Here is a 24,226-nt window from a genome sequence, read left to right on the forward strand (position 1 = left end):
AGATTTATTTATTTGTTATATGTAAGTACACTGTAGCTGTCTTCAGACACTCCAGAAGAGGGCGCCAGATCTTGTTACGGATGGTTGTGAGCCACCACGTGGTTGCTGGGATTTGAACTCGGGACCTTCGGAAGAGCAGTCGGGTGCTCTTATCCACTGAGCCATCTCACCAGCCCCAAAACTTATAAATTGTTTAACTGTTATGTGTAGGTGCAGGTATTCTACCCTTTCTACCATGGCTTCTAGGGTTCAAACTCAGGTAGTCAGGTTTTCACTGGTTCCTTCACTACGCCAGGTTTCCTGCTGTGATTATGGTTTTGATTTGTATTTTTTTTTTTTTTTTTTTGTGGTGAATAATGGTGAATACCCATGTCTTGGTGAGATATTAGCCTGTATCTGACTGTTGAAATTCTTGCCTGGTTATACATTAGGTTGGCTTTTGAGTTTTGAAGATTCTGTATATATTCTGGATATAACTTGCTCTTCTTGGTCCTAAATTAGAGATAGAAGTATAAGATACAGCGATTGGATTAGAGATCTGGTCAGTTTCAAACAGATCTTATTTTAACTTGCTTTTAAAAAAGTTGTCTGTGTTCAGATGTACATATATGGAGGTCAGAGGCTGATTTTTATGGAGTTGGTAATTTCTGTGGTTCTGGGAATTGAAAGAGGGTGCCAGATTTACAGGACCATTACTAGTCTATTATTTTAACTTTCTTTTTTTTCAACTATAGAAGAAATGTCATTGAATAAATATGAGTGACAATAGTCAGATTATGGTGATAAAGGGAAATGAAGCAGACAAAAATTCCTTTCATTGTGGAACTTGTATTTTAGTGGAGAATCAGAAAATAAATAAAAATATCAGATGGTTGCCATTCCTTCCACATGTCTGTCTCTTTAGTTAGTTGCTGAGAACCCATTAAGTTTCTTAAACAAAGGCCATTATTAACAGCATAAAAAAATCTAGTGATTTATTTGGCTCTGGTAGTGTTTAGAAAATAGGGAGTTAGTTCAATTAAGATTTGAATTTTTTCTTTTGAAAACTGGGAAGTTCTTTCAATACTGTCTAAAATGCTGCCTAGCAGAATTGGGTTGGAACTGGGAATGAGAGCAGGCACTTTGGGGTAAGCACTCCCTTCAGTTGCTCATGGCTCACCACACATACACTTTACACATTGTGTACTTAACCTCTTCCAATCTTTTTGTAGCGCCTATTAACCCTTGGCATTTGTGGATTATCTTTGTGCCTAGTAAAAAGAATTGGTATTCTGCCATTGTTATATAGTCATGTTAATAAATAGAATAATTCATTTATTCTAAACAAGTCTGTAATGGTTAATACATAAAACTAGGTAGATGGTATTAGTCCCAAGTTTTTTTTGTTTTTTTTGTTTTTGTTTTTGGTTTTTGGTTTTTTCGAGACAGGGTTTCTCTGTGTAGCTCTGGCTGTCCTGGAACTCACTTTGTAGACCAGGCTGGCCTCGAACTCAGAAATCCGCCTGCCTCTGCCTCCCGAGTGCTGGGATTAAAGGCGTGCGCCACCACGCCCGGCTAGTTCCAAGTTTTAATAAAGAAAATAACTCTTAGTAATGTATCAAAATCTGAACTATTCAAGTCCCCTTTTACTTAAGTGCTACACTGCTCCGAACTTAAAGCACTGCAACTATTTTTTCAGATGAAATATTAGTGACATTTTATATACAAAACCAATAAAGATAGCACTTTTCACTGTAGACTCATTGTGTGTGGGAGATGACGTGGGTGTAGATACTGATATGTTCAGGGATATTAGTAGCTTTCAGGTACCTTGCAGGAATGCCTAGGATACTACAAACACTGGACACACTCTGCTGTGACTCATCTGTTAAATATTATGAGGTCTCACCACCTTTTGGTGTCTGTGTCTCCTATGTGATTTATATGTATATCTTTGATACTATCATGTACCTTTCATTCATACATGTTTTAATAGTGGTGATTCCTTTAGCTTTTGATTTTTGTTCAGTATTTTAATTAGAATTGTAGTTAGTTGAGTTATAGATCCGCTTACTTTGAAGCATCTAATAATGAATTCTTCTTTACTTTTAGATTCTCTTTGTGGCCAGATGGGTTTGTATGGACAAGCTTGTCCATCTGTAACTTCATTAAGGTGAGTACACCCTCACTTCCCCAACATTAGAAAGTTAGTTGGTCGTGTCATGTTGTAGTGAGTTTCAAGGTGAGGCTCAGTAACTAACTTTATACAACTGTTCTGTTTTATAGAGCATCCTCATTCATTTCCCAGTGAAATAAATCACCTTTGCTGTAGAAAAAAATTGCTGTTTTGTGAAGTATATTGCTGTTTTGTGCAGTAGTACATTTGGTGGAGTAGGGGTATTTATGCTTACAGAGATTTTTTAAAGTAATGGTATTTAGATCTGTTCTTAGTCTCTAGGGATAATCTTGAACATGAAACAACATAACTACACTTTGTTGTTGTTTCTTAAACATGTAAGCTATTTTCTACTGGCTTTAATTTAAAAATACGTTTTGTTTGTAACAGAGTATTAAGAAAGACTGAATTTAACATTTTTTTTTTAAGGAGTGGTTATTTAGATTACCATTTTTTACATTAAACTAAAATATAGAAAATAGGAATTAAGTTGTTTTATACAAGCTAGTGGTTTCAGATTTTTTTTTTTTTTTTTTTTTTTTTTTGAGACAGGGTTTCTCTGTATAGCCCTGGCTGTCCTGGAACTCACTTTGTAGACCAGGCTGGCCTCGAACTCAGAAATCCGCCTGCCTCTGCCTCCCGAGTGCTGGGATTAAAGGCATGCGCCACCACGCCCGGCGGTTTCAGATTTTTTAAGTTACCAAAATCTCCCCCCTTCCTCTAAATACAATCTCATGTTAGGTACAGTGGGTAGGTAAAGCAGACAAATACAAAACTTCCCTAGATTTGCATGTTCTATACTTTTAGTGAACCCTGAGGGACAGTTGTTGGTTGAAGAGCAGGTTTTGAAAAGTAACCTTGCTTGGTGTGATGATAGCTCATGCCTTTAAACTAAGCATTCAGGAGGCAGAGGCAGGATCTGAGTTTGAGGCCAGTCTGGTTTAGTTAGTTCCAGGACAGCCAGGCTACATAATAGAGACCCCTGTCTCAATAAGAAAAAGAAAAAAAATGTAAAACTAATTTTAATTTAAGGCTTTCAAATGAAAATTTAGATTTATATAATGTTAATCGCAATAGCTACTAGTTACCAGATGCTGCAGTCGGTATCATTTATTCATCTGATACACTGCCAGCATCATTCTAACATTCTTTAATGGTAGAAGAGCAAAATAAGTAGAACTACTTGTCAGATACTGAGAGTTGCTGATAAGGGCTGAGGAGGAAATGGAAGAGACTAGGAACAGAGTAGAGTAGGTGGTATTTTGAACTGGGCTAAAATAACCCAGGGAAAGCTTCACTGAAAACCAGCTCTTCTGGAAGACTGATGGAGTGAGCCAGGTACATATTTGGTATGTCGAGAATGAACATTCTAAGTAGAGGGAATCTAGAAATTGCCACAGTAGGAGGCTCTTCTATGTTTGAGGAACGTTATACTGGCCAGGACATAATAGACAGACGACAAGAAGAGAGAGATAAACATTGCTAGTTCCATAAATGTGAAGTTCAAGAGTATGTAGGTTTGAAACATGAGTCTGGTTTTCTCCCCCTTCCGTTCTATGAGCATTTTTAAAAAAGATTTATTTATTATGTGTACAGTGATCTGTCTGCATATGTATTCTGCATGCCAGAAGATGGCACAAGATCTCATTATAGATGGTTATAAGCCACCATGTGGGTGCTGGGAATTGAACTCAGGATCTCTGGAAGAGCTGTCAGTGCTCTTAACCACTGAGCTATTTCTACAGCCCCTGTGAGCATTTTTTTAAAAAAGTCCTGTTAGGCCATTTTTATAATGGTTTGACCTGTTTGATCATAAACTCTATCTGGAATAGACTTTATGCCATAATGTCTATAAAATTGATGCATTTTAATGGACATATATCTGAGCATCATTAGTTTTAATCTGTGAAGGCATCTCCAAGGTAGCCATCATCCCTAGTAAATGTGTAATCTCAAAATCATCCCCTCAGAACTCAAGGCAGAAGTCTGTTAGAACTATAAACTTGTACTAATTGTATTATGTATTAATATATGTACATATTTTACTTTTTTAAACTCTAAAGTGAAACATACAATTCATTATATGGCTTTGCTTTAAGTTAGCATCAAATAAGCAGAATCTGGATTTTTAATTTAATATATTGTATTTCTATGGGCTGCCATTTAATTTTTTAAACTCTAGCAGAAATTTTGTCTGGAACTATGTTTTTTTTTTTTTTTTTTTTTTTTTTTTTTTTTTTTTTTTTCGAGACAGGGGACAGGGTTTCTCTGTATAGCCCTGAGTGTCCTGGAGCTCACTTTGTAGACCAGGCTGGCCTCGAAATCAGAAATCCGCCTGCCTCTGCCTCCCGAGTGCTGGGATTAAAGGCGTGTGCCACCACGCCTGGCTGGAACTATGTTTTTTAATATTGTAAATTTTAGATTGAATTTTTTTGAGGGTTTTAAAATTTTATTTTTTTTTTTTAAACCTGTTTTATGGCCGGGTGGTGGTGGCACACGTCTTTAATCCCAATACTTGGGAGGCAGAGGCAGGTGGATTTCTGAGTCAGAGGCCAGCCTGGTCTACAGAGTGAGTTCCAGGACAGCCAGGGCTATACAGAGAAACCCTGTCTCAAAACACCAACCAACCAACCAAACAACCAAACAAACAAAACAAAAAAACCTGTCTTATGGTCCCTAATCTAGTATTTAACTTTTTAGTGTTTTGTTTTGTTTTTTGTTTTATTCTAAGTCTGTCTTATCTTGATCTCTCCCAAAGAGGACATATAAAACTGTAATTGCTGAAAAAAAAAAAATAGCCATTTGTATGCTAAGCGAAGTAAGATCATATAGAATCCAGATGTGTTGTGTCATTGTGTTTCCCTCACAATGACAAATATCAAAAGCATTTTTTTAATTTAAAAATTTTCTAAGGACTTTATTTTTTTATATTTAAATTAGATTTTTTAAAAAAAATTTAGCCTTTTAATAGTTTTTTAAATTTGATACCTTAATAGTTTAGAGCCTTGGGACTTTCAGTTTGTACCTTGTTTAGCATTAGTCGCACTCCAGCTGTCTAGCTAGCTCAGGGCTCCTTGCTTGGCCTTTTGCAGACTCTAACCAGGCCTTTCCAACTTGCCCTGCCTTTGCAGGCCTGCATCCCTGAGCATCTGCCAGTAATCTCTGGCCCATGTGCCCCTTCCCTGTTTGGTTTTTCTGGCATGTCTTGCTAGACAGTGACTCAGTGGACCCAGACTAGGCTGCCATTCTTCTCCCTTGGGCCTCAGCATAGGCTGTGCTTTCCACCCAGCAGAGTGCTGGCTTTCCAGAGCAGCATGCAGCTCTTGAGAGAACTGCAGCCTCTTTTTCTATCAGCAGCTGAGCTAGTGCAAAGCCTTCCCAGTAGCTGTGGTCCAGCTGGTCCCAAGCAGCAGTAGCTTGAAAGCCATGTTTTCTTGGGGAAGGGTTGGAGTTGTGCCTTTCTACTCAGTAACTTGTCTCATATAGATTGTTTTCATGCCCCTCATTGGGCGCCAAAATGTAGTTTAACCAATTTATGTTTATCTCCAACTAGCTTACAAATTAATGAGATTTAGACTATAGCTATTTTATTTGGCTTTGACAATTTTTGGGGGATAACCCCTAATCTACCTTTTTAACTGCTGGCCTGACTACCTCCCCGGTGGTTTACCCCCGATAATTGTTTTTTTTGGCCATGCACTCATGGGTTCCTTTCCTCTCATGGCTTCCTCCTTCCTTTCTTCTAACTCCTCTCTTTTCCACCCTCAAACCAGGAACTCAAAACCCACCTACCTCTAATCCCTCCAGAAATTGGCTGTAGCCAGTTTTGTTTAACCAATACTTTTAAATCAAGGAACAAAGTTTGAACAATAAAAACTTATAAACATAAAAATTTATTCATAGTGGGGTGTGGTGGCGCACGCCTTTAATCCCAGCACATAGGAGGCAGAGGCAGGCGGATTTCTGAGTTCGAGGCCAGCCTGGTCTACAAAGTGAGTTCCAGGACAGCCAGGGCTATACAGAGAAACCCTGTCTCGAAAAAACAAACAAAAAAACATTTACTCATAAGCTTAGACCTTTAGATACAAAATTAACATTATAGTACGTATCAACAGGCCAGTGTTATTAGAACAGAGGAAATGATGAATAGAGGGCAAGAGGAGAAACACTGCTTGTGTCATAAATGTGAAGTTTAAGAGTATGTAGGTTTGAGACAGATTCTGATTTTTTAGAATGAATCAGAGGAAAAATGAATTAAGTTTGCCTTTTTTTGGAGTTTCAGCGATAGCATTCATCAGAGCAAAGTTCCTTGCTAATCTCTGGAAAACTTCATGCCATTATGGTGTTTCTTCCCATGAAAATTCATTTTTCACCTACTTAGCTTGAATGTTTTTCCTCCCTTTAAAGGCAAGGGTTACTTATATTGTTCTGGAAATAATTTTGGGGGGGAAAAGCCTTTTAATTTCTTTTATCTCAGAACTGCTGTAGAACTAATTTGACTTAGTGTTATTTCTTTTCATGTAATGGGAATAGTCTTTTTTTAGCCTTTTTTTTTTTTAATATTTAAAACTTTGGGAATGGTTACATCAAGTGGTTTTGTAGAGTTTGCTCTTCTACAGTGAATAGATTTCATTAAAAATATTTCATAGTTGGATGTGCTGGAACAATCATATAAAGGCTACTGACTGATATTTTTAAGTTGTTTGGAGTATTTGTGTTTATGCTAGGACCTTATATATTTGGTTTAGTTGCATACTTGTCCAAATTTTGCTTGATAAGGTTATAGAACTTGGGATGGATTAAGTAACCTAGAGTGTGCTGTAATCATGTGTATAATAATTATAAAAGCTTTGAATATAGTTATAAATCACTCACAGTAAAGACTTTCATTTCTGTAGTGCTCTGTATGGCTCCTCTCAAAAGTAGAGTCATTCTTACAGATTTGTATGTGAAGAGGACTATTGACTGTCTTTGGTTTTTCTGAGTGGAAGCTGTTTTCAGATAAGAAAGGAAAAATCCCCTCTCCCATCGTGTGTGTGTGTGTGTGTGTGTGTGTGTGTGTGTGTGTGTGATGTTAAAAACTTGGTTACTCGGACTGGTGAGATGGCTCAGCAGGTAAGAGCACCTGTCTGCTCTTCCAAAGGTCCTGAGTTCAAATCCCAGCAACCACATGGTGGCTCACAACCATCCGTAACGAGATCTGGCGCCCTCTTCTGGAGTGTCTGAAGACAGCTACAGTGTACTTACATATAATAAATAAATAAATCTTTAAAAAAAAAAAAAAACAAACTTGGTTACTCGCTGGGCGGTGGTGGCGCATGCCTTTAATCCCAGCACTTGGGAGGTAGAGGCAGGCGGATTTCTTTCTGAGTTCGACAGCCAGAGAAACCCTGTCTCGAAAAACCAAAAACAAACAAACAAAACCAAAAAAAACTTGGTTATTTAAAACTGCTTCCTGTGCTCTTCCCCAAACCAGAAATACTTGTCTTATTGTGACAGTATCTGACAAAGAATAAAATAAAATAAAGAAGGAAAGATATTTTTGGCTCATAAGAGGGGCTTTAGGCAGCTCTTCACATTGAACCTGCAGACAGGAAGCAGAGAGTGAAGAAAGCTATTACCTCCTTTCTCCTTTTTATTTAGTCTAGGACTCCAGCCCATAAAATTGTGCTTCTCACAACATGAGTGTGCATTTGTACTTCAGCCTATTCTAGAAAATTCTCTTAGAAGTGGGATGAGGCTTGTTTTATAGTGATTCTAACTAAGACTTATTAAGTTGACAATAAAAATTGACCATCACCTGTCAAATGAGCTAGGTACAAACGCTGATAGAGAAAAGCCATGCCTGTGGCTGGTGGAGGGCTGTAATTGCAGGTGTGAGTGAGAATGGGCAGTATATGTAAGTTAAGCCAAGGAATGGAATGACAATATGTGAAGTCTTTCAAGTTCTTGTGGGTTGAACCAGGTTTGCTGGCATACACGTGTGGTCAAAGCACCTAGAAGGCAGAGGCTAGAAGATTTCAAGTCCAAGGCCAACATGGGATGCATGGAAAGGCCCGATCTCCAAAATAAAACTTTTTGATTCTTTATTGGGGGGGATGCATAAAGTAAATGGATTAAAGCTACTCCCAGTCTTCTTAAATATTTAAAATAATTTAATTGTATCTTGTAGGTGATATTGGATCATTGAATTAGGATTGGTTTTTAAATTATAGTTGCTATGTGTTTTTTTTAAAGATGTATTTATTTTATGTATGTGAGTACACTGTAGCTATCTTCAGACACATCAGAAGAGGGCATCAGATCCCACTGTAGATGGTTGTGGGCTACCATAGGGTTGCTGGGAATTGAACTCAGGACCTCTAGAATAGCAGTCAGTTTCCTTTTTTTTTTTTTTTTTCCTTCCAGTCAGCATTCTTAATCGTTGAGCCACTCTTCCAGGTCCTAGTTGCTATATTTTTATGATTTAAAAAGTAATGCCAAATTTAGAGAGATAGCTTTAATGTCTTCATATATCTTATTCTATCAATATATATTTATGGACGAATTCAGGACAAACTCAAATTTTCTTTGAAGTAATGTTTGTAATAGCTAAATACTAATTTAACTAGGTTGTTCTTACCAATCAGCACTTTGCTCTTTACTTGACTATAGTATAGACAAAATTATTTAATACAAGGTTCAATACATAGCCTAAGCTTGACTCAAAATCCTGACCTTGCTTCCTCAGTCACCCAGTGAACATAGTTTCTTGTCCTAGAGTGGCAGTGGGTGAGACAGCATCACTGTGGAGTTCTGCCAAGCCAGGGGCTCACTGGGAAGGCTAGGCTGGCCTCTATTTCACACAGACAGAAACCAAGGATGCTGTCAGACAGAAAACACAAGGGGGAAATCAGAATGGCAAAGCTGAAAAACTCTGAAATGGTGGCAAGAAACAAAACACAAACAGCAGAGTCTTGAAAAGATAGGTCTCCAGGCAGAGGCTCTTAGAGTCAAGTGCATTTTAGGGGTAGCATTTTTACCTATGATTTGTTGGTAACCATCTCACCCCGGATAGCTGTAGAATTAACTTCCATACTTTTTCCACACAAAGTAATCATAGTGGTAATGAGTTGGTGTTTTATATAAATTGTTAACTACTCATATGTTCCTAAAGCTGGTCTGTTTATTTAGATTTTAGGTTAATATTTGTATTTACAAAATTTTAAAATTCATTAATTAAAATATAGCCTTTTAGGAGTTCAGGTTAACTCATTTCTATTTTTAACTCAGAATGATTGACCCTGGAGTCTTGTCTATGCTGTGAAAGCACTTGATCACTGACTAACATCCTCAGCTCTTGGTTTTGAAAGTGTCTTCCTATGTAGCCAAGGCTGGATTAGAACTAGAGATGTACCTCTTTGTCTCTTGAGTGCTGCGATTCTAGGCAGTATGTCACCATGCCTGGCTCTGTTTTTCTTTTCATCTGATGTGATGCTTCTTCCTTAAAACGTCACAGTCTTGAAGGAATTGCTCATCTCGCTGTCTTCAAGGAAGCTGTCGTTTATATTTTCCAAAATTCTAGTTTTAGTTGACTGTCTTCTACCTTGATTTTTTTTCCTATATCTTCCCCTTTTAATTTTTTTTGCTTCATGTCTTTAAAAATTAAGAGTGCTTTCATGTAATAAACCATTTTATCTAATCTTTTAAACCAGTCTTGAAATCATAACAAGGAATCTAAAAGAAGATATTATAGAGTGTATTTACAACCATCTGGGAATATCTTTTTAAGTAAACACAGATATTTATCATGACATTTCTGTGCATTGATGCCATAATATAAATGATAGTAAATAATAGAAGCTCTCCTTATTGTCACAGTCAGGTATATCACATTGTTGATTTAAGACTTACTGGTAAATTAGAGATTAAAAAACCTTCCAGGTTTTCTGAACTGTATGAAAATCCTACCATTGTAATGACTTTTTGTGGTTAGGAAACCTTTCATGATAGATGGCAAGGGGTATTTTTTCTTGGTTTTAAAATCTATAGTGTAGCATTGGATTCATTTAGATGTGTTACATGCTGTACACTGAGAACAATAAGCAAGCATATTCTAATAGGTGTCTACCTTACTAGTAATAATGGCTGACATCTATTGAATCCCTGTTATGTGCTACATATTCAGTGTGCATTGTGTTCCTATATATTTTGTGATAGTCATAATGAAAATAGCATTATTAGCTTATGAGCTAGTTCTGGCCATTTAAGCTATCATGAGAGGCTCTCAGGACCATATTCTGAGAGCTGCTGAACTATGGAAATTACAAGCAGCAGCATAAGCTGTTTCTTTACCAGTTTCAGTGCATCTATCTCCTCACACCCTTTGCTAACGTTGGTGCCACCTCACTGGTATAATGACATGTAGGCAGGATATTTAAGAGATGTTGGATGATGAACTGAGACAGTATGGTTTGAAAAAGAGGCAGGGATAAAATTTAATGGAATGAAAGACTATGTGGGCACGAGTAACCTAATGTAAGAAGTATTAATATTAGATTCTGTTTTGGTTTTTAAATACCAGTTGCAGAGATCTTTTTGGGTGATACTTAAAAGGGATTGATGTTCATTAGCCTATTTATCTACTCATATAATTCCATAGATAGTTTTAAATGCAGAGTGTATAGCAATAATGATAGATTAATGTCTCCACGTGTTATTTTTCCTCTCTTTAAAGTAAAATAGTTGTTTTTTTCCCTTCCCCCACCCCTCCCCCTTTCCTACCTTCTTCCCACCTTCCCCTTCTCCTTTCCTTTTGAGGTTAGGTCTTGCTGTGTTGCCCTGATCCATGGCCGGCCTCTGTCTGGAATTGCAGGCATGCCTAAAGTAAAATAGTTTTTGTTTTGTTTTTCGAGACAGGGTTTCTCTGTGTAGCCCTGGCTGTCCTGGAACTCACTCTGTAGACCAGGCTGGCCTCAAACTCAGAAATCCGCCTGCCTCTGCCTCCCGAGTGCTGGGATTAAAGGCGTGCGTCACCACACCCGGCCCCCTTTTTTTTTTTTGTTCTTTGCTTTTCTTTTTCTTTTTTTTTTTTTTTTTTTTGTTGTTTTTTATGGTTTAAGAGCTTTATTATAGAAATGCAGGGAGAGAGAGAGAGAGAGAGAGAGAGAGAGAGAGAGAGAGAGAGAGAGAAGGCTAGAGAGAAAAGTAAGAGGGAGAGAGGAGAGGAGAGGAGAAGACAGAGGAGAGAAGACAAAGAGAAGGGAGAGAGAGGGTGAGAGGGAGACAAGAGAGTGGAAAGAGAGCCAAGTAAAATAGTTTTAAGAGAAGAATTGCATGTAGACGAAAATACTTTGGGGGTGGCTGGAGTGATGGCTCAATGGAGAGAGTTTTTTTGTTTTTGTTTTTGTTTTTGCACAAGCATGAGGATTAGATGTTTCAGCATCCACTCAAAAAGCTGGTCAGGTGGGGCTCAGCAGTTACATGCACCGCTCCTCTTGAAGACAATCTGGGTTTGCTTCTAGCACCCACATAGTGGTTCACAACCACCTGCAGCTCCAGTACCAGGGATCCAGCGCCCTCTTCTGGCCTTCTTGGACTCCTGCATGCATATGGTACACTTATACAGGCCCATACTTTACTTGTACATAAGTAAAAGCTGGTGGTTGTGGTGGCAAGCACCTGTAATCTCGGTCCTGCTGAGGCAGAGACTGGTTGCTGAAGCTTCCTCATCAGTCAGCCTATTGAAATTAATGAGGTTCAGGTTCAGGAGAGACCTTGTCTTAGGAGGCTAATGCTAGAGGACAGTGGAGGAAGGCACCTGCCCTTGACATCTGGCCTCCACACATGTACCCAAGAGAACATGCACCTATGCACACACCAGCACATGCATGTATATATACTGTACACACATGATAATGGATCAAGAAACATTTTGGTTCAATGACTTGGATCTTTGTACCATAAACAGGATTCTAACTGAGAGTATGGTTCATGAATTAGAATATTTTGAATCTAAGTCTAAATAGTTGAAGGGTAGTTTGGAGAACAATTAGAGAGAAGAACAGTGGATGTGTTGTGCTTATTAAATCCTGTAGGAAAAGTTGGGATAGTTACAGACTTAACTTAGGTAAAAGGTGGCATCATTATGAAGAGAACGCTGGCTAAAGACATTTTTCTCAGTACTCAGAGTACAAGAGATTTAGGTTATCCTAAAAAGTGTTTTTAAAAGTACAATGAGTTTTCTAATCTAGGAAAAAAATGATTGTATTGTGAATTTACTTCCTTTGAGAATGTTTGGGGTGGGGCTTGGGGCTAGGGTCTCAGGTTGTCCATGAACTTGGTATGGAGTTGAGACTGGCATTGAACTGATGCTTTTCCTTCTACCTCCTGAGTGCCGACATGGTAGTACTATGCCTGTCTTCCTGTGGCAAGCTTAGGAAATCTAAATATCAGGACTTTACAGAATAACCTCATACGATTCTTTTTCAATCTATTTGTGCTAAGTTCCTCTGAAATCACATTGTATTTCCTGATGGCAGTTCTCATAAATTCCAAAGAAGGTACAGAGTTCAAATCCCAGCAACCACATGGCGGCTCATAACCATCCGTAACAAGATCTGATGCCCTTTTCTGGAGTGTCTGAAGACAGCTACAGTATACTTGCATGTAATAAATAAATCAATCTTTAAAAAAAAAAAAAAAAAAAAAGAAGAGTTGAGGAAGGAACAATATAGAAAGCAGTTAGCTAGAAAACTATACTTGTCAAGATTAATCAGGTTCTGTAGCAAGCAAATGAAAACATCTTCTTTTTCCCTGTTACACCTTCAACTTTCTGCTGTACGATAACCAGCTAGGGCTTTTTATACCTGAGGACTATGGATTCAGAATTCTTCTGGAGTAAGGAAGGGCCTGTGGACTGTTTCAGGAATCATTATTGAAATATCTTATTTATGGAATAAGTATATACTCAGTTTCCAGGTGTTGTCTACAAAAATTTAAATCCTGGATGACTTTTAATAAGTAGTTTAATAAAGCACACATTTTCACTGGGGTTGCTGGATGATTGTGTGAGGTAGCATATGTATGCTTAAAATTACTGTGTAGCAATATTTAGAATTCATTCTTAGAATAATTGGTTTTCTTTGTAATCTTTAATTTTTAATAAATTATGAAGAATTTCATAGACCACTGAAGAAGTTCCATTGTACCAAAATAAATCCCTGAGGGATGCAGAGCCTTAAGCTAGCCTGAACTCAAGAGATCTGCCTGTCTCTGCCTCCCAAGTGCTGGAATTAAAAGTGTGAGTCACCATAAAGCATAAAGAAATGTTTGACATTTCTTTAGTTAAAGCTTCAGATTGGATTTCAGAAGCAAGAGTGTGTTTGCCAGTCTCACAGAGCTTCAAATTACAGGACACACAAGGCCTGCGTTTAAGCTAAGGATCTGTATTTTATCTCTACTTGTAACTCTACAATCAGTTTAAGTTCTTATTTAGAGCATTATTTTATGTGACAAGGAGCCAGTGTATATTTCACAGGGATTTCATTTGAATTCCTTGTTGTGCAATTTTTCATGTGCTGCCAAATCTCTAGGTGAACAAGTTCCAGGAATGGAGTGGAAGGGCTCAGTACTATTTGGGTCACAAAATCATCACCCTCATAAGGTCATTCTTTCTATTTTCCTTTGTATCCTCCTTTTACCCTATTGGGATACAGAATCTCCACCATTCTATTTTCTTGTTGGAATTGAAAAGCTTTCTCAGTAAACATCGCTACTCCTTGGGAATGAGGAAAATTATAGGCAGAAGTGAAAGGAGTGTGATAATGTATAAATCATATGTGAGGTAATATCGGTGGTGTTTTGTAAAGTGAAGTTAATTTCCCATCTCCTTATCCACATGTCATGACTTAAGTTTTGAGAAGTGTTTTGTTTGGTTTTGTTTTGAGATGGGATCTCATTCAGTAGACTTAGCTAGCTTTGAACTCAGCACTCCTGCCTCAGCCTCTTAAGATTATGGGTGTGAGCTACCACACTTGTTTGTTGTGTTGTTATACTTCAATGCTCTATATGCCTTGAAAGTTGTGAAAAAATTCCTTAAGAAGGATGCTACACCAGTATCAGAACTTTAGGTGATAGTTCTTCTCCATCTCCATTTCTCCCACAGACTTTTCTCTTTGTTTCCATATTAGCTTTTCCTCTGGTATCCCAGTGAACTGTTTGTGCCAATCTGTGCTAGGTAGTACCTTTCCCAAGTTATAAGAAGGTTGTTGCTGTACTCACTTATGCTATCCAGTCTACTCTTTGCTGCTTCCTTTTAACCTCTAACAGGTGCTTTGCTCTTGACAGGTACTCTGGTCTGGTTGTGTGCACACACATGGGTATACCAAGACACAGATACACACATTGTTTTTTTGAGACAAGTTTTTTTTAGTGTAGCCCTAACTGTCCTGGAACTCAGTCTGCAGACCAGAGTGGCTCTGAACTCAAAAGATCCACCTGCCTCTGCCTCCTAAGTGCTGGGACCATGCTTGGCAGATAGTCCCTGTTTTAATTATTGAAGTACCCTCTTTCAAGGTGCTCTGAGGGTCTCCATGATATAGGGAATTCAGCTTGGATATAAATCCTGTGCTACTTATTTAATCTTTCCCTTATAAGAACAGGATCTCATTCATAATAGTTACAGAATGGGAAGAAACAATTGACGAGGCTTTGTATAGGAAGAGATGTTTGATTTGAGTCTTGAAGAAAAAAACAGTGAAAAGGAGAGGCCATTTCAGATAAGGTTTTTTTATTCCTTATTAAATTACTGATATTTTTAGATATTTTGTATCTGCGTGTTACTAGGTAGTACCTAGTGTATGGTCACTGTTCTCAGTGGGGATGTGTGTGTGTGGGGGGGTGAAGGTAGGAAGCTTAGACATAAGATGTACTTACATGAAGTGTGTTAAATGCTAAACTTAGGTTAGAACAGTAGGAATTTAGAGAACTAATAAAACAATAATAAAAGCTAAAACTTTTGAAAATGTGTTATAGGCCACATAGTCAGGAGAGAAACATCAAAATTGCTTGGCTGTGATGACAGAGTGTTCCCTGATTCTCTTTGAGTGTATACATTACACTGGAGGTGATTAGCAAGGAGGGATGGTGAGAAGTCAGTCCAGGAGGTCAGCTGGAGGGAGGCCTTTGGAATGAGGTGAGGTAAAGTGGCCTGATATTTCTTAGCCAGATTTCCATAACCAGATTCCTCAGAGCTATCTGTGCTGTTTTAAACTCACCACCATCTGTCTCTTACGCAAGCCAACTTCTGCCATCACCACTCTGCTGATAGTGGTCCAAAATGAATGGTTATCTTTTATATTTTTGTCTAATGGGGAATCATTACAACTGCCTTATGTATCACAGTTGGTGGCACTTTCCACCTTGCTAACAAGAGTATATAAACGGTATTAAATTAGAAATAGCCCTACTTTTTCAGACTTCATATTTGAGAAATTTTATGGAATATTTAATGTTTGCTTTAGCATGAGGTAATTAGAAGTGCAACATTATCTACTTCTGACACAATGTTCCATCTTTTCTTTAAGACACAGATGAAAGTTCCTTTCCTGTCTCCAGGATTGTAGTCCATGCTTCCTTCTTGAGCAGTCAGTGTATCTGCAGTTAATGTTGCTCCTTCAAGCAAGTTTTTCATGTCTGATACTGATTAAGTTGTTGGTTCCTAGAGGGCAAAAAATTGATAGTGTTTATTACTCAAGCATAGTCCCATACACAGTGGCTATTGTGAAGTCTTGGTAGATGTATTGCCACATGTTTCAAATAAGTCCTTCATGCTGACATATCTTGAGTGTTAAGTTCTTATTCTTACTACCGACATTGGTGCCAGTTATATTTCAGTTTAAGCATACCTTTATGTTAACATGGGGAATTTGTGTAACAGCTGTCTTAATTTGAACAAGGTAAAGAAAGCTCTGTGCAGAGAGAGACATGAAACAGCAATGGCATGTAGGGGCACAAAAGCTAGTGCTTCTTTGGTGACTGAATAGTAATAGCTCCTATTTTTATAGTCATCATCAAAAGCTGACTTTTTCCAAATACGCTTTTTGCTTATTTTAGAGGCATTAAAAACAACCTCTAATGTCATTGGAGCCTTAGTTTTTCATCTTTAAATTGAAGGTCAGAGGCTGTAGGCTCTAGGTATTTTCCCTCACTCATTTGGTGTAGTGTAATCTTGAAATTTGCACATCTCCCTATTTCACAGTCCTTACAAGGTATTGGGCATGAGCATTTCTGGTTGCTACAGTGTATGGTGAGATAATATGAGATTGTTTCTTTAAGATCCCTGAAGGTGCCATTTAGTGAAATGTGTTTGGCTTTTAGAAAAGGAGGGAATTTGAAAAACAAAGTAAAACAGTGGCTCAGAGCATTAGGGAAATCAGATGCTATGATAGGGTTCTAGGTCTGTCTCCTCCCTGCCTTTCACTTCCTCCTCACCTTCCTTCTCTTCTCTAGCTCCCTCTTCTCCCTCTCCTTCTTTCCTCTCTCTTTCCATATCTTCTCCCTCTACCTTTTGGAACTCAAAAGTGCACTAGTACCTTCCCCAAACACTCCTAGACTAACATTTACTGCATGTTTTCTATGCTTTATCAGATAGTAGTTTAAGAGTAGCTACTTTCATTGTTTCTTGGTACACATGAGGAAGCTGCAGTTTCAGATAGTAAACATTTTCACAGGTTCACAGCTGGAAACTGTTGGAATCACTACTTGAATTCTGATCTTCCTAATTCCCCAAACCTGTGTTGGCTCTCAGGGGCTGATTTTTGCTATGAGCTACGTGGGATGAAGGGCCTCTATGGAATGTTCTGCCCAGTCACCTTTTTTCTTTCTTTGTGTAGTGTTAGGGAGCAAATCTAGGACCTTCCATATACTAAGAAAGTGTTCTACAACTGAGCCGTACTTCTATCCCTGAACATTTGACTGTGGTGCAATTTCTTAATTTGGTATCACTTAGAAGTCACTTTCATCTTACAGTTTGTCATTGGGTCACTAGTCATGCTTTCCTGATCCCAGGACAGAGTGTTTGTGTGCTCTGCTTGAACACCAACAATTGCAGTGTGAAGTGCCATCCTTTCTGTGTTCTCATCTCCCATTTATACAGCAGCTTATTTCTTCTCTCTAGAAAGTGTGTGAACCTAGTGAAACTTCTTCTCATTCTTTGGGTGGTGATGGTATGCACATTTTAGCCTGGGAGAAAAAAGTCCATCAGAAGTCCCACCTTGCAGGATGTCTCAGCCTGAGCTTGTGCTGCCTTTGACCATTGTTGGCTTAATCTCTTACAGCTTGTATGTACTCCCATGTTTTCAAGTTTGGTAAGCTGTTTGTTTGTTTGTTTTTGTTTTTGTTTTTTTTGTTTTTTGGTTTTTTTCGAGACAGGGTTTGTTTTGTTTTCGTTTTTTTGTTTGTTTTTTCAAGACAGGGTTTCTCTGTATAGCCCTGGCTGTCCTGGAACTCACTTTGTAGACCAGGCTTGCCTCGAACTCAAATCCACCTGCCTCTGCCTCCCGAGTGCTGGGATTAAAGGCGTGTGCCACCATGCCCGGCTTTTTTCTTTTTTCTTTTCTTTTTTTTTTTGGGGGGGGGGGGTAAGCTGGTTTCGTACTGCCTGCCTGCCTGCCTGTCTTCACTTTACAGTGGCCTTGACTGCACCTCTCCAGTGCTCCCCCAGCTTGTCTTCTTGCTGGTCTTGTCTCCCCCCTTTATGCTTCCTGCCTTCCACATGCTCAACTTTACCTTCTTGCCTTCATGCACATTCCTGCATCTGTTTCTCAATTCTCTGACTTGTTGCCTTCACTTTAGTTTTGACACTCCTTCATATAATTTTTAAAATTGTGGCAAAGAAATTGAGATAAAGATACACAGCTTAGGATTGTGGTGTTTTGGTGAGTAAGGATTGGGGCTGCTGCTAAAGTTTTCATACCAGGATCCTGTTGCCTCTTCTCCTCCCCTCCCCTCCCTTCTCTTCCCTTCCCCTCTCCTCCCCTCTCTTTCCCTCCCTTCTCTCCCCCCCCCTCTAGAATGGCATTAGCAGTTGGTGTATGTATTATTTTGCATTTTAAACCCTTCATGATTTAGAAGGAAAAAGATATGAAAAAGAAAATCTTGATCTCTTAAATATTTATATTTAGTTTGGCCATTAATTTAACTCAATCTTTTCAGATTTAACTAAGTTTTGCTTCATTTTGGAACTCCTAGATTTGTGAATATTGGATTATTTTGGCAGGACTTTTTTTCCTTGATATTCACTGAGGAGTCTGTTTACCTGCAGGATGACATCTGAACTGGAGAGCAGCCTAACGTCTATGGACTGGTTACCACAGCTCACCATGAGAGCAGCCATCCAAAAGTCTGATGCTACACAGAATGCACATGGAACGGGAATTTCTAAGAAGAATGCACTCCTTGACCCAAATACAACACTGGACCAGGAAGAAGTCCAACAGCACAAAGATGGAAAACCTCCGTACAGCTATGCCAGCCTCATCACATTTGCAATTAATAGCTCACCTAAAAAGAAGATGACATTAAGTGAGATTTACCAATGGATTTGTGATAACTTTCCGTATTATAGAGAAGCTGGCAGTGGTTGGAAGGTAAGTATTTCATTTAAATTTTAGCTTGTGTAAAATAAGCAATGGTAATATTGTTAACTGCGGTTGAAAGTAAAGCTTTTTGAAAAGCTATAAAAGTAAAGACTAAATTATTTTTTAAGATGCCAGAACTGGGAAAAACTTTGAATTGTATTGGTTGATTAGTGATGTGAGCAGTACACCACCAAGCACATAAGGAGACCAAAGGACAGCTTGGGGGTCGGTGTCCTCTTTGTGCTATGGTTGTTAGCGATCAAACACAGTCATCAGGTTTTACCTGCCAGTACTCACTGAAGCTTTTTGCAAGCTCTGGAAATTTATGGTTGCCTTATTTTTGGAAGTAACATGTTAGAGCTTTATTATGTCATGGGACTGATGTAGCATGGACGGAGAGTGCTGTGAATGCAGCAGTCAGTAGAAAGGGTAGTGTGCAAAAGGGTTGGCCCTGAAGCTGTGGTAGAAAACAGGAAAACAAGACTTCAGGAATGTGTGGGATTTTTTTTATAAAGGTTTGCTTTGACTTTGGGATTTGTAGGAGGTACAAAAGCAACACAGAGGTGACTAGCTTCCTCTAATGTTAGCATCTGACAGACCATAGTATGATGATCAGAACCAAAAATTTATACAGGTAGAATGCTATTGACCAGACTAAGCTTTTTTTCAGATCCCATTATTTTTCCTTCAGTGTCCTTTATGTTTCAGGGTCCCACATTTCAATTCAGTTGTCATTTTCTCTCTGTTCCCCTCTAATCTGTGAATGTCACTTACTCTTTTGTGACTTAGACATTCTTGAGAAGTGCTTGTCAAAAATTTGTTTTCTTCGGTTTGGTGTTGTTTTCTCATGTGAGAAATAGCACTCTTGGGGCAAAATAACAAAAAGGGAACATGCCCCCCTGCTTATCAGAGGCACACGAAATCGGCACAGCCTAGTTAGTATGATGTCTCTGGGTACTCCACTGTGAGGCTACTGTTTATTGTTTTATAAGTTTTGGGGAGATATTTTGAAGGCACCTGAACAAACTTTGCTCAGGAATTTAGCATTCATTGCTGTTTTCTTTTTTTTGTTTTTAAAGATTTATTTATTTATTATATGTAAGTACACTGTAGCTGTCTTCAGACACTCTAGAAGAGGGTGTCAGATCTTGTTAAGGGTGGTTGTGAGCCACCATGTGGTTGCTGGGATTCGAACTCTGGACCTTTGGGAGAGCAGTCGGGTGCTCTTATCCACTGAGCCATCTCACCAGCCCTCATTGCTGTTTTCTAATAGTGAATTTTCTTTTTCCTATAAAATGAAGAACATTATCTTGTTCAGTGGGAATGAGTTTCCCACTGCCTATTGTTTAACTTACCACCTTCAATTCCAGCACAGGTAGGGGAGGTAGGCATGTCTCTGTCAGTGTGAGGCCAGCAAGGTTTACAAAGTGAGTTCCAGGACAGTCAGGGCTATGTAAAGAGATAACAAAAGCACCACTGACTTCTTTCTGGTCTTGGAGAGATGGCTCCGGTGTTAAAAGAGCACTTGTGGCTCTTGCCTAGGGCTGAAGTTTGCATGTCAGCAACCACCTGTAACTCCAGCTCCGAGAAATCCGACATCCATTTCTGTTCTCCATGGACACCTGTACTCATGTGGATATACATGCATGTAGGCATGTAATACACATTAAAGAGGAAGGCTTATCTTTTTTTTTTTTTTAAGATTTATTTATTTATTATATGTAAGTACACTGTAGCTGTCTTCAGACACTCCAGAAGAGGGAGTCAGATCTTGTTAAGGATGGTTATGAGCTACCATGTGGTCGCTGGGATTTGAACTCTGCACCTTTGGAAGAGCAGTCAGGTGCTCTTACCCACTGAGCCATCTCACCAGCACCCGAGAAAGGCTTGTCTTATTTGGTCATTCATTTATAATAGTAAGTGCTTGTGGGTATTTTTCTTTGTGTTGTTATTGTCACCCTTTTTTCATTTATTTTTTGCTGTGCTGAACTATTTTCAAGACACGGTCTCACAATGTAGTCTGGGCTGGCTTACAGCTCACTGTGATCACTATGTAGTAATGGGTGGCTTTGGATTTGAAGTTCTCTGTCTCTGCCTCCACATGCTATGATTATAGGTATGTGTTAATATGCTCAGGTTCCCCCCACACACACATTTCCACTCTCCCCCTCAAAAAAAACCTTAATAAATTTTCACTTGTTTGTTACTGGTGAGTGAGCATAAGGTCTCAAAATGTTCTGTTAGAATGCTCTGCTTCTGAGCTACATCCCCACCCTCATGGTCCTCCAGGCCAATGCAGCTTTGACCATTTGGGGATGTTTATAGGATGATGTCGTTCTTTTGTTTTCAGAAGCATCTGTATCTTCCTTGCCAGCTCTGGAATCAACCACATATTTAAAAAGCCTTTTGACACACCATCACATAAGTTGCATAGTAACTATATGTGTTATAACAAGTAGTCCAGTTTGCTTTCTTTACTTCTGCCCACGCTTATTATTTTTTTTGTTTGTTTTACATAGGAATTACCCAATTGTGTGCTACGTGATAAGGCATGCTTGCATGTGTTTGTGTGTATGTTAAAAAAAAAAGGTTTATAGAGTTTTAGGTTGGTATTAGATGATAGTTACTTCAGTTTCTAGTAAATGTTCTTGCTTTACTACCTTTAAATGTACTGCCTTTATTACCTTCACATTGTTGTATAGTTTTAGAGATCTTTGCTTATACACCAGGCACCTGTGCTGTGCCTTGTGCTGTGGGAGGAGGTCAGAGATGTCTTGAGGGAAGGGTTGTGCCCCACTAAGCCCTCGTCTCTCCATCTATAGCACAGTGCCTTTCTGGTTTGGAGCTTCAGTTAGGGTGTTGGAATTAAAGTGCAGTTCTTGCTCTCAGATCCTCTTTACCTTCCTTTCCCACTCCTTCTGTCTTGTTGTCTGTAGACATGATTTCTTGCTTGTTTTTTCCTTTTTTTTTTTAATCCAGTTGGTGTTACTTTATTACTTCAGCTCATGTCACCATTTCCCTATAAAGTGAATCTTTTTTGTGTTTCTTCATACTTTATCAATAGCAATATTAAAGAACTTATTTTTGTTTTAATAGTCTGTGTCTTTTTCCTTTTTTCTGTACATACTCAAGTAATAGCCGAGTTTTCAATTTTCTATGTGCTAGAATTATTCTAAATGCTTTTATACCATTGTCTCTCTAAGTCACTCAATAGCCTGTTAAGCAGATATGTTTGCCTAGTTGTAAAGGTAAGAAAACAGGCTTAGAGAAATTAAGTGATTTTTTTTTTTCCCCCCCAAAAAATTTTGAAGTAGAAAATGGTAGAATGAAGACTCCTTACACTTGGTAGTTTGAAAAATTCAGCACTTGTTCTTAACCAGTCGTACTATACAGCCCATAATTTTGTGAAGACTACATGGATAGTTGAGTTTTCTTAGCTGGCTTACTAGTTTGAAAAATGATTTTTAACAACATGCTTTAAATCTACTTTAACAGTATTTCAGTGGGTGAAATACATTTTTAAAAAATTTTGAAAATTGTTTTATTTTACGTTTATTAGTGTTTTGCCTGTATGTATGTCTATATACCACCTGCCTTCCTGTTGCTCATGGAAACCAGAAGAAGGGATCGGACCCCTGCAACTAGAGTTACAGATTGCTATGGGCCACTGTATGGGTGTTGGAAACTGAAGCTGGGTTTACTGGGGAATCAGCCAGTGCTCTTAACTTCTGAGCCATCTCTTCAGCATAGAAGTGTATCTTAAAATAAGATCTGGGGAGATATAGCTCAGTGGTAGGTGATTACCTAGGAAGCATAAAGCCCTGGGTGTGATCTCCATCCCTCCACCCCCCAAATCCCCCAAAGTTTTGTTGTTGTTTTATTTTTCCTTTTGTTTCATTCATTCATTCATTCATGAGACAAGGTTTTTCTGTGTAGCCCTGGCTGTCCGGGAACTCGCTCTGTAGAACAGGTTGGCCTCAAACTCAGAAATCTGCCTGCCTCTGCCTTCTGAGTGCTAGGATTAAAGGCATGTGATACTACTGCTCGGCCAAACTTTTTCTTTTAACCTCAGAATCAAAACATTGCTGAAAAGTGGTAGTACTTTATTATTATTATTATTATTATTATTTTTTTTTTTTTTTTTACTGATAGGCAATCTAGATGCTTTTTATCAAGGTTTGGATTAGGGAGATATAAGTCTGTTTGGCAGCAGAAAAGCATGATGTCCGTAGAGAAAAGGAAAAAAAAAAGGCGAGCATTTGAGTAAGAAAGCCTATCAGACTTGTGGGATGGCTGAATTCCTGAAGGTACCAGGCAAGTAATGAGTAAAGCCAGAGGTACAAAGCCAATGCTGTATGTCTAATGTATTCTGCTGATGTTTTCCTATGAGGCCACAGATTGGACATTTCGGTTTCTCCTCCTTAAGAGAATGAGAGAGAGGGGTTTTTTTGTAGAATTTCCTAAGTTCCAGATGTTCTAAGTTCAGGGTTCTTAATCTGCAGTATAGTAAATGTGTCTGTTTTAATTTTGTTTGGCCTGTGGTCTACCAATCCTTTCAGTTTAATTAATTTCACGGTCCTTTCATTAATTTGAAAAGGGCTTACTTTCTCCTGTGCACTGAACTTGAGCTTAGAACCACTAAGAAACATACCTTAGAGAGTTCATCCTCTATTAGATAAAGATACATATGACAAGCAATTACAAAGCTGTATACAAAGTTCTTCAGAGGATTGTGGAATACTATTTTATTGTTGACACCATTGATGACAGCTAATGTGCATAAGTCATAATCATATCCATTTTGTCTGTAGCCTAGTAAAAACTGTTAACTCTAAAGGGTGTAGCTACTGACAAATAATGGAGACTATAAGATTCTGAAGTGACTGGGTAAAAGGAAGAGGACTTATTAGGAAGCTATTAAGGAAGAGAAATAGCAATTTATTTTGAGGTTTTAGAGGGATATTTTAATTGTATTCTTAAACACTTGATTATAGGAGCTCCTAGTGGAAAGTTGGGATGAACCAGATTATAATGATCATAAAATATATGAAAGCCCAGCTAAAGAACTTGCTTCAATTTCTAGGAACAGTATATAAATTTTGATTATGTTCCCCATCAACCTAGTCCTCAGTGTGTCTTTTTTTTTTTTTTTTTTNGNTTTTCAANACAGGGTTTCTCTGGGTAGCCCTGGCTGTCCTAGAACTCACTTTGTAGACCAGGCTGGCCTCGAACTCAGAAATCTGCCTGCCTCTGCCTCCCAAGTGCTGGGATTAAAGGTGTGCACCACCACTCCTGGCTCCTCAGTATCTTATATATTGTAAATCTGTTGTTATGTCTTGGTGATTATTATCTCAAATTGTGGCTTGGAATGCTTTAGAAGTAGTGATTAAATACTCACCTGAAAGGTACGTGGCTAATGTATTAAGAAATAGTGGGTGGATTGAGAGTGAAA

At 38.5% G+C, this 24,226-nt stretch overlaps 1 protein-coding gene across 3 annotated transcripts in view; it reads left to right on the forward strand.

The window, feature by feature from the left end:
- Foxj3 (forkhead box J3) overlaps nt 1-24,226 on the forward strand; it is an 88,338-nt gene that overhangs the window by 17,573 nt on the left and 46,539 nt on the right. For all 3 annotated transcript variants that reach the window (XM_021200546.1, XM_029539773.1, XM_029539774.1), the window contains exons 2-3: nt 2,092-2,152; nt 18,459-18,783. In XM_021200546.1, coding sequence (XP_021056205.1) covers nt 2,109-2,152; nt 18,459-18,783 — 369 coding nt within the window. In that variant the 5' untranslated portion in view covers nt 2,092-2,108. The remainder of the gene's footprint in view (nt 1-2,091; nt 2,153-18,458; nt 18,784-24,226) is intronic.

This window comes from Mus pahari, chromosome 6 (assembly GCF_900095145.1).
Source record: "Mus pahari chromosome 6, PAHARI_EIJ_v1.1, whole genome shotgun sequence".
Taxonomy (NCBI): domain Eukaryota; kingdom Metazoa; phylum Chordata; class Mammalia; order Rodentia; family Muridae; genus Mus; species Mus pahari.